At 47.7% G+C, this 10,162-nt stretch overlaps 2 protein-coding genes across 2 annotated transcripts; both read right to left on the reverse strand.

Moving 5' to 3' along the window:
* Positions 1-2,886: 2,886 nt before the first annotated feature.
* On the reverse strand, positions 2,887-4,488 carry LOC115045332 (CD82 antigen-like). Its single transcript, XM_029504959.1, has 8 exons — positions 4,423-4,488; positions 4,267-4,345; positions 3,963-4,075; positions 3,806-3,880; positions 3,632-3,730; positions 3,342-3,536; positions 3,165-3,248; positions 2,887-3,081 (listed from the first exon to the last, which is right to left on the reverse strand). The coding sequence occupies exons 1-8, from the start codon at positions 4,486-4,488 to the stop codon at positions 2,887-2,889; spliced, it is 906 nt and encodes a 301-aa protein (XP_029360819.1).
* A 4,339-nt stretch (positions 4,489-8,827) lies between these two features.
* Positions 8,828-10,140, reverse strand: LOC115044608 (uncharacterized). Its single transcript, XM_029503734.1, has 4 exons — positions 9,953-10,140; positions 9,603-9,759; positions 9,404-9,478; positions 8,828-9,212 (listed from the first exon to the last, which is right to left on the reverse strand). Exons 1-4 carry the CDS (start codon positions 10,130-10,132, stop codon positions 8,968-8,970), a joined length of 657 nt encoding a protein of 218 aa, XP_029359594.1. The 5' UTR covers positions 10,133-10,140; the 3' UTR covers positions 8,828-8,967.
* Between the last annotated feature and the right edge of the window lie 22 nt (positions 10,141-10,162).

Consider the following 10,162-nt stretch of genomic DNA (forward strand, 5'->3'; position numbering starts at 1 on the left):
GGAGTGGTCACCTCTCTTCAGTGATATGTTACATCACTGGTTCCTGGTTAGTCCTGGGACTGCTGGACCCCCCAGGGACCAGGTCTACCCTGGTCTAACGGATCAATGACTCAGCCTGAGTGTGAAGCACTGAATTCTGAATAAAGAGGAAGATGATGATAAAGGTGTGAGTTACTGTTATGTGATGAAACGCCACAAGGCCACCCCCCCAGTCTGAGTCAGACCTGGATGGAGTTTGGTCCCTCAGGGAACTCAGTCTACAGGAGAACTGATCAAACCTTCTGAGGCAGGCTCCAGTTCAAGAGCAGGATGACAGGGGATAAATATGAGCTTCAACAGCGTCAGTGCAGCACATCAGGACCACATCAGCCACAGACCAAGATCAGACCAAGTCCGGACCAAAACCAGATCAAATTCAGACCAGGATCGGCGCTGGATCTTTTTCCATCACTGAACAACAAGTATGTTTTTAGCTCCTTTTTCTTCTGTGGTCTGAATTAAATCAGTAGAAACTTTATTGAAGATGTTACAACAGAAAAGCTTCAGGATGGTGGACTGACTGGACCTGGTTCTGGTTCTGGGTAAACTAGATCTGACTCTGGGGTCTGAGTTTGAAAACTACTTGTGTTCCTGTATGTGAGTGGACCTGACCAGCTCTAACCAGTCCAGAGTCTGTCATGTACAGTTTTGGTCTTAAAACTGGAATTCTTCTTCTGCAGTGCAATGTGGGTACATCGTCCTGTTCGTGGAGTTGTGGGTGGAATTTACTGCAGGCCGAGCTTTCAAGGAATTAAGTGCAATGCAGGAAATTGACAGTATCATCGAGGACCTGCAGGCGGCGCTGCAGGTCTACAGCCACGTCCTCCAGGAGACGGTGAGTCGAATGTGACAGCCTCCATCATTAGCTGTGACTAGATGATAATCCGGTCAGGAGGTTTGGAGGGGTTCATATTCTCATCATCTATGTTTTTCTGCAGAGTTCCTTGAAAGACCTGAATGACCCTGAAAGACTTCTTCCCTGCACAGAGACAGCAGCTCACCTTGGACAGGTGAGTCTCCCTCTGACCTCTGACCTCTCCCTCCTGCTGCCCCAACTCCCTGATAGTATTTTCCTGTGTTGTGGTCCAGAACTCGGAGCTGGTCTTCAGGCTGTCTCAGTACCAACAGTGTGCTGAGCAGCTCCGCTCTCTGTGTCGGGACTCCAGCACTCTGAGTCGGGTCATCGCTCTGAACCAGGACCTGCTGCAGCACCTGGTCAGTACTTAAGCTCTGATTGGCTCATTCGTACAGTCAGTGACCTTCAGCGTTCAATCTGGAGCCGTTTGAGATCTTCAGGACAGAGAACGGATCCTGAATCTGATGAAAAGTCCAAATTTAACTTCTTCAGTTTTTTATTTTGAAGGGTGTGGTCTCCCCTCTCACTCTGCCAATCAGGAAAGAGAATCAGAACCTCTCTTCTGATTGGCTGGCAGTTTTCTGGCCTATTAGACCTGATTTGGAATCAAACCACACTTTTAGTTACTTTTAGACTGTGTGGACCATTACTGTCTCAGTTTGTCAGGTTTTACATTTTATTATTTAGGTTCTGACCCGTTTGTGTGTTTTTGTGTTGTTTCTGGGTCTAATCAGGGCTTTACAGGGTGCCCCTCCCCCTCGCCCCCCCCTGCCTCAGACTTTGACTCTGTGCGTCGGTCCATTCGGTGTGTTGACTGTTGGAGCCAGCAGGTGGCAGCACTGCGTAGGTAACACACCTGAGACGACATCATTTGATGACATCATCAAAACTTAAACACATTTCTTTATTTTGATAAAGTTTGTTTGAATGAAATTGACCTTAAAGTTGTGATGTCATAAATATGTATGACATCATCAAGTCAAGAAGTCGAAGTCAATGTTGAGTCTTCACTCTGATGGTGTGATATTTATTTTTGGCGTGTTGTGTAGTTGTGTAACTGAGTTTTTCTATCAACACAAATGTAAAGACACCTTTGAAATATTTATATTTTTCAGCTGTTCAGTTTTTAAATAAAGATTTAGTCAGAATTCCAGAAGCCTCAGAGTCTTCGTCAAACTGACAGAGCTGAGCCTTCAGGCTCTGGTTTAAAGACAGAGGGTCCGCAGAACCTGGACCTGTTGCTGACCTTTGCCCCCATGTGAAGGATTAGAGTCATGAAAGCAGGTCTCACTGTTCTCTCTCAAAGCTACACTCACTTTGACCTCACCACATTTCCTGCAATCTGGAGTCAGCATCTTGGCAGTGCCTGACTCCACCTTCATAAAAAGGCAGGGTCAAGGTAGAGCTTAAACACTGGTGGACACACCCACTCACACAAGAAGTCTCTCCCGTAATCCTCCAGAATGAAATCCGTGATAAAATCCAGGGCAGGTGCGTTATAGATGCTGACCTCTAGTGGCCGGGAGCCAAACTGCATGTTCAGGTCATGACAGGTCGTTGAGCAGATTCCCCCTCACAGCCGGTAGGACGACGCTGATGTGGATGAGGCCGCGGTAACGTTTACCACACCGGATGTACCTGGACTCTACTTACCACTGACACACCTGTCAGGTACATTGAAAGCATACAGCTGATAAACCAATCGGATCAGTAATTTTCCAAGTCATGTTAACTCTCTCTCTCTTTAATCTCTGGTTTGAATTTTTATGGAGATAAACCATGATATTTTCAATTAATAATTCATTTAGAGGTAAATGTGGTCTACAGGTAGACCTCCTGTGGTCTCTTTCTACATCAGGTTCAGGTTCCATATTAATCCAGTGAAAGTCTCAAAGGTCTCAGACCTCAGAGAATCTGGATGGTGGCCTTATCACCTTGACAACCTGGTCAGCTACACCTGGTTGTCGCGGTGATAAGAGATTTGTATTGTCCTAATTACGTGAGACATTTCCATAACAACTGTCAGTATCAGGATCGGTGTAGATCTGCTCCCTGTAGTCCGCATCCTCTGTGGGGGTGTGGTCTAAGTGGGTGGGGCCCGGGTCAGCCAGCTGATTGGATTTCAGCAAAGACACTTTTCTGCCAAACGCCTGAAACAATTTGACCATGACGGCACACTGGATGACCTGGAGGGGGAGGAACCTCGGTCAGTGTCTGTGTGTGTGTGTGTGTGTGTGTGTGTGTGTGTGCGTGTGTCTGTGTGTGTGACCTGCAGCAGCACCAGACTGAAGTCCATACTGACAATGATCACAATGTTTTCCTGCAACCAAACACTGAGTGTGTGTTTGCAGCCCTGCAACAACACAACAACACATCTAATAACATAAAGCAACAAACACACATAATGTGACATAATGATGTCACAACAATGTTTGTGTGAGCCTACCTCCTGGTAAGATCCGTTTCCTTGGAAAAATGTTGGTCCAATCTGGTTCAGGTCTGAGCACCAGGACGAGTTGAATCTGGTCTGAGTAGACCGGAAGCAGGAACAGGGCAGGACTGTTGGTCCAGTCAGGTTCAGACTTTGTATGAAGGGGTTATTCAGCCAATCAGAAGGCCCCGTTCTACCACAGCACCTGGCCTGTTGACCAATTACACAGTCAGGATCATCACTCAGAATGTTAGGACTTATCTGGGCTTTTATTTTGGGGGGAACAGGAAGCTGTTGGGCCTTACCTGGTGCTGGACCTGGTCCATCAAAGAGTCCTTTCTGAGGCTGCTGCCCCCGTACTGAAGGATGATCTGTTCCAGCACTGCATCCAGACCCTGTTCAATCTGAACACAGCAGAATTTGGATCAGGTCCGGATGTACTGGGTCTGCTGAGTTCTCTCCAAAATAAGAGTCCTGACCTTGTACCTGCTGAAGAGCAGCAGCAGAGTGATGAATATCTGGCCCAGGACCAGGACCAGCAGGAAGACCAAGTACTGAGGAGGAACAAAGTCTGTGTGAGTCGTGTTCATCTATCAATATCAGGTGTTTTTACAGGTATTATTACAGGTGACTCACCGTCAGCAGCAGGAATCGGTTCTCACCATTCGCTCCAATGAATCCAACAACACTGACCGCAGCCACAACTCCGCCAATGATCAACAGCCCAAATGCCACAGTACGCAACTCCACTGGACACACAAAGACACAGAAACACAATTTCACTCATTCAATCGTGGTCTATAACATACAACTTTAAATTTCAGCCTGTATCAGTCCTGGTTAACTCAACAGAATGATTAAACTCCGTTAGCATAGTTCTCATTAACGTGATTCATATTTAAGGTTCTGCTGTCTGAGCTGCGGTTGTGTCCTCAGGTACCGGAGGAAAGGACGCTCAGGAAGTTCCCTTTGTCATACAGGATCCAAATGCCACAGCCAGAAACACTGAGACCCAGAGCCTGCACACAGGAGTCAAAGGTCAGACCGCCTCTGTCTTAGAAGAAGGCGACGTTAGAGATGAGACTGAACATCTCACCAGGAAGACAATGTTAAAAACTGCAGAGCAGAACTTCAGCAGCTGAATCTTCAGATCCAGCTTCATCTCTTCACTCAGTCAGTTTCATCAGTTCTGATCAGCAGATTCATGCGACTGACTGAGTCACTGCATTTCTCCTGCAAAACACATAAGCTCAGAGTTCACTTCCTCATTGTCTCTAAACATTAACATCTCTCTCTCTCGCTCTCTCACACACACACCTTATTTTCCTTGAGTCCCCTGGAAAGTCCTTGAGGACTCACTGTGGGAAAATCGGCTTCATGAGAAAGACAAATAGCCTGCGACCTATGACCCTGAGCTGAGTCGGTCTCCCAGAGGTGAAAGGTCACAGCTCGTTCCCATGTTCATCAGCACCATTACAGATCAGCCGTTTGGTGGTTACCATGGTAACACATGTCAGTCAGAGAGCTTCTGAATATTCAGTCACTTCGAATACATCACAGTGACATCCAGGGTCCTGTGGACAGTGTTTCTGGACCTGGACTGGGATCACACAGAAATGTTAACTGCAATTTCCCAGTCTGGGATAAATAAAGTATCTATCTATCTATCTATCTAAAGCAAACTGCTAATAAAACCCGCCAGACCCGGATCAGCAAATTGATGCATGCGTGAAGCTGCAGCTGCTGTTCAATTCCTGTTCAGACAACAACCTGAATGAATGTGAGACACACCTGAACATGTCTGAGCAGGAAACACACACACACACCAATAAACTGTGTGTTATAAAGATGTTTATCTACAGTTCTTGTGTGTGTTATCCATCAGGAAGTTAAAGGGTTATTTATGACCTCAGAGCTGTGGGAGGGATTCCCTCTCTCTCTCACACTCCGTGTTTGTCTCTCATCCATGATGAACGTGTTTCGCTCTCTCTGGTTTGTTCTTTTAGTGTCGACCTGCTGCGGTGAGTGACCTCTGACCTCAGTGTGTTTGTGTGTGTAGAGGTTGTGGTGTTGTTCTGTTTGAAGCCGCATGTTTCAGCTTATCAGTGGAGAACATTGTTGAGGTTCTGGAGGTTCTGTCACATCTGGAGAGTTTACGGGTGCGACCACAGTTGTTTGTAACCACGGCGACATGTCTCTGACCTTGGACCACAATGATGGTCTAACCTAAACTGGATCTGAGCACAGAGGAGTCACATTCAGCTTCATGACGTCTCCGATCCACCTCAGCTTGTCCAGACTTGATCCTGCAGTTTTTGCTGCTTAAATCTGGTCCCGGTCGCTCAAGCTAAATCCTGGATTCTCCCCCACAGAAGAACAGGTCCAGTCAAAGGTCACGATGAAGGTCAACCTCCTCATCATCATTCTGTAACAACCTCAGAGGAACTTTTCACTTTCACAACAGACTCAGACCTGTGACATGCTCTAACAGACTGCTGGATTTCCTGCCCTCACACAGTCCAGACTGAACCGGTCCATCACTGGCCTGGACCTGGTTCTGCCTGCGACACTCTTTGCTGGAACCACAGATTGGGGCAAACCACAGAAAAAAAAATCCCAACAAAACGGATCATGAAAGAGTATGACCAGGACCTGAGCGTGTGTGTGAGATCCCGGTCAAGGTGAGGACACCACATCACTTAGGATTCTGGACCCACGTTCAGGAAGAAGAAGTAAAGTCCACAACAGGAGGTCCAGTTGGGCCACAGGAGGAAGGTGATTGGACATCAAACCAAGACAGACTATGACACACACAGGGGAAGTACCCTTAATCTTTTGAAAATAAAACTGAGCATCAGTCCTGATAGTTGTCCAGCAGCTGGCTCTGCCAGTCCAGACATGATCCAGATGGGGTTCAACTCAGTTTGTGTTACCAGGAACCTCCACAACTGTTTTATATCTGGGGGCTTTGGGGCTCCAGGGCCCCCACAAACCAGGTCTCTATTTATCGCTGTGGTTGTTTTCCCTCCAGCAGACACAGGAAACCATGAAGAAGAGTGGACCATTGATGACTACGACACCCCAACACCAACACCAGACTATGACTACACAGCCACTTTCGACTATTACTATGTTAACGGCCCTGCAGAACCAACTGTTCTACCTAAGCTTCACAGTGTCTTTGACTCCTCAGTGACTGGAAGCTTCAAGCCTGAGAACAAGGTGAGAGCCTTATCCCACTGTTCCCACAGTGATCCCTCAGTGTTCTCCACTGTTCCCTCAGTGATCCCTCAATGTTCTCCACTGTTCCCACAGTGATCCCTCAGTGTTCTCCACTGTTCCCTCAGTGATCCCTCAGTGTTCTCCACTGTTCCCTCAGTGATCCCTCAGTGTTCTCCACTGTTCCCACAGTGATCCCTCAGTGTTCTCCACTGTTCCCACAGTGATCCCTCAGTGTTCTCCACTGTTCCCTCAGTGATCCCTCAATGTTCTCCACTGTTCCCTCGGTGATCCCTCAATGTTCTCCATTGTTCCCTCACTGTTCCCTCAGTGATCTCTCAGTGTTCTCCACTGTTCCCTCAGTGATCCCTCAATGTTCTCCACTGTTCCCTCAGTGATCCCTCAATGTTCTCCATTGTTCCCTCACTGTTCCCTCAGTGATCTCTCAGTGTTCTCCACTGTTCCCTCAGTGATCTCTCAGGGTTCTCCACTGTTCCCTCAGTGATCCTTCAATGTCCTCCATTGTTCCCTCACTGTTCCCTCAGTGATCTCTCAGTGTTCTCCACTGTTCCCTCAGTGATCCCTCAATGTTCTCCACTGTTCCCTCAGTGATCCCTCAGTGTTCTCCACTGTTCCCACAGTGATCCCTCAGTGTTCTCCACTGTTCCCTCAGTGATCCCTCAATGTTCTCCACTGTTCCCTCGGTGATCCCTCAATGTTCTCCATTGTTCCCTCACTGTTCCCTCAGTGATCTCTCAGTGTTCTCCACTGTTCCCTCAGTGATCCCTCAATGTTCTCCACTGTTCCCTCAGTGATCCCTCAATGTTCTCCATTGTTCCCTCACTGTTCCCTCAGTGATCTCTCAGGGTTCTCCACTGTTCCCTCAGTGATCCTTCAATGTTCTCCATTGTTCCCTCACTGTTCCCTCAGTGATCCCTCAGTGTTAGGGACGAAGCTCAGGGGAACGGGTTCCATTTGTGTCATAGATATGTGGACAGTTTTGTGTTTGTCACGATCTTGTTGAAAAAGGATGTGCTCTGATTATTCTCCTGACCTTTGTGTAACCTCTCAGGCTGCAGGGCTTGGTCAGCTGACCCCCATGATTGTCCTGGGATTGGCTGTCCATCAGATTTGGACCTGATGGGGGCGAAGCTGAGGACAACCAACAGAGAGGTGAGATCAGACGGAGGTCAAGGATGTAAAAATTGCCTGACAACAATAATATCCACTCACTGAGTCAGACACCACAACTTTCATTTGGCCAGAGATGACATCATCCCGATAGGACTGGCAAACAGCAAGACTGTCAGCTGAGCCTTCATTTCTGATGTCAGAGACCCCGAGCAGCAGTGAAGTCACAGGGTCCAGGTGTCCTGACCCAGATCCAGTGGTGGATTCAAACTCAAATAGTTTCTATAAAGTCCTGACATGCAGCTGCTGATATGGTTAAAAATGTTAAAATGTTCTGTAAATCTGTGTTTTTGCTGATTGGCTTAAGATAGTAAACGGTGGACCCCGACATAGCAGCAGCATGACCTGCTGGACGCATCCTCCAAAAACACAGAGGACACACCTGGTGATATCATAGTGACATCACACCAGCAAAATGATGCAACCCTGATGCTGATCCTGTAAACTCAGGAGGGTGCTTTCAATCCAGACTGATCAGGATTGACTAGGTCACTCAGTTCTGATCACTGGACCGGAAACTTTGATCAAACTTAAGAGTATTGTCAAAATCAATGGGGCGATTTCAGGAGCTTTAGATGAAATCCTTTCTGGTTCTAATCTGCCTCTCTCTCGCAGATCTACCTGTTGGCCTGTGATCAACTGACCACCCTCAAGACCAACCCTCTGACTAACTGATCAACAACCGATCATCAGTCCACTCAGCCTGAGTTCACTGATCAGCTGTGTTGCCTTGACATTTAGCCAATATTTTTGTAGTTTTCAGTCTGTAATAAATGACTTCAATCGTCTGTTGTTGACTCTCTGAAGTGTTGCCCCTTGTTGGACAGATCAATAACATTGTGGAGTCATCTTATTTGTTTTTGTGATGACGGTTCATTTCTATGGAAAAGCCCAAGATTAGTCACCATGTAACATCTTTTATTAAAAAAATATTCAAAGGCCTCTAACAAAAGTGGGGCCTCACTCACACAAATTCCAACATACAGAGAGGCCAGTGAAGTAAACACAGCAACGCAACACTGCACACTCTGATAAAACCAAATCTGAGCATCACCTGCTCAGTGACCTCACATGGTAAGGCCCCTTTAACTAACCTGAGACCAAACTAAAGTCATTCTATATACCTGGACCAGCACAAAGGTGAAAATCAAACTGTGACATCACTGTTAAATGAAGGAACTTCACCCAGTCACCAAAATAAACTTGAAGATAACAAGCTCCCCCATCCCCATCAGTCCCACTGTGGTGGCATCTGTCCAGCCATCGACATATACTCGTCCAGCTGAGCGTCCAGCCGGCTCCTGGACAGGGACATGTATTCATCCAACTCTTTGTCCAGCCGTGTTTTGGACAGGGACATGTACTCGTCCAGCTCTGCATCCAGCTGCCTCTTGGTTGGAACGTTGTCTTTGCTCCTCCTCCACGTGGCGGCAGCCCTGCCCATTTGCAGGTTCAGTTGAGGTCTCTGGCGTGGTCCTGCAGGAGAACAGAGGAACCTTCAGGAATATTCACCTGGAGACAGAGATCAAAAGTGAACTGGTCCCAGCCCTCAAATGGAAGCTCCTGGTGTGTCAGGTGACCAAGAACCTTTTCACCTGTACAGCACACAGTAGCTGTGAAGAGAAATTATTTCCTGTTCTGGATCCTGAACTGTTCGTGTCCCTGACCTGCAGTCAGCTTCTGGACGTTAGTCTTGGTGGGAATGTGGTGTTGACCGAGTCGACTCCTCAGGCGACCTCGTCCTGCAGAGGAAATGTGCAATGACATTAACGATATAACCCTCACTCTGCTCCTCCTCTCAGCTGCTGACATGTTTGATCTGAACCACAGCAGACCAGAATCAGAACCAGATCTACAGCTACTCACTCATCAGGGTGGAGGTGATCCTGGTCCTCCATCTGTATTTGTTGATGAAGCTCCAGAAACCTTGAGGTCGGGGGAAAGAGAGGCGAGACACCTGCTGCCAGCCAAGTCGCTCCCACACGCTCTGCCTCCTCCTCCAGCGCTGCTTCACATGCGGCGCCTGAAACACAGAAAACTAGTCCAAGTCCAGTCAGCGGGTCTCAGACATCAAGTCAAACCCCATCACTCCTGAAGACAAGGTGAAACTGTCACAGCACGGCTGTTCATCACATGACCCACTGTCTGATGACATCACGAGGTAAACACACAGCTGATGTTATTTTTCCCTCCGCAGCAGCCATCACAGCCCCCACCTGCAGACCGAGCACTGATGGTGGATCCTTCTGCAGCAGCAGGACCACCCCCGGGGCTCCAGACACCCTCCTCCTCTGGGTCATGATGCGGTCTAAGGCAACGTTCCTGGACCTGCTCACCTGGTCCACCAGAACCTGAGAAAAGCTGCAACAGACCAAAAATTCATCCCTCATCTCCATAGTTAATAGACGAGATAAATCTTTGTTTGC

This window comes from Echeneis naucrates, chromosome 6 (genome assembly GCF_900963305.1).
Source record: "Echeneis naucrates chromosome 6, fEcheNa1.1, whole genome shotgun sequence".
Classification (NCBI taxonomy): domain Eukaryota; kingdom Metazoa; phylum Chordata; class Actinopteri; order Carangiformes; family Echeneidae; genus Echeneis; species Echeneis naucrates.

What these genes read in the sequence shown, in the direction of transcription:
- LOC115045332 (XM_029504959.1), bottom strand. Translation starts at nt 4,488, where the DNA reads ATGAAGCTGGATCTGAAGATTCAGCTGCTGAAGTTCTGCTCTGCAGTT. An exon ending in TGGACCAGGTCCAGCACCAG is followed by an intron (nt 3,537 to 3,631) that starts GTAAGGCCCAAC and finishes ATTGGTCAACAG; the next exon opens with GCCAGGTGCTGTGGTAGAAC. An exon ending in TCAGTCTGGTGCTGCTGCAG is followed by an intron (nt 3,082 to 3,164) that starts GTCACACACACA and finishes CTCCCCCTCCAG; the next exon opens with GTCATCCAGTGTGCCGTCAT.
- LOC115044608 (XM_029503734.1), bottom strand. Translation starts at nt 10,132, where the DNA reads ATGGAGATGAGGGATGAATTTTTGGTCTGTTGCAGCTTTTCTCAGGTT. An exon ending in GATCACCTCCACCCTGATGA is followed by an intron (nt 9,479 to 9,602) that starts GTGAGTAGCTGT and finishes TTTCCTCTGCAG; the next exon opens with GACGAGGTCGCCTGAGGAGT. An exon ending in CGTCCAGAAGCTGACTGCAG is followed by an intron (nt 9,213 to 9,403) that starts GTCAGGGACACG and finishes GTTCTCCTGCAG; the next exon opens with GACCACGCCAGAGACCTCAA.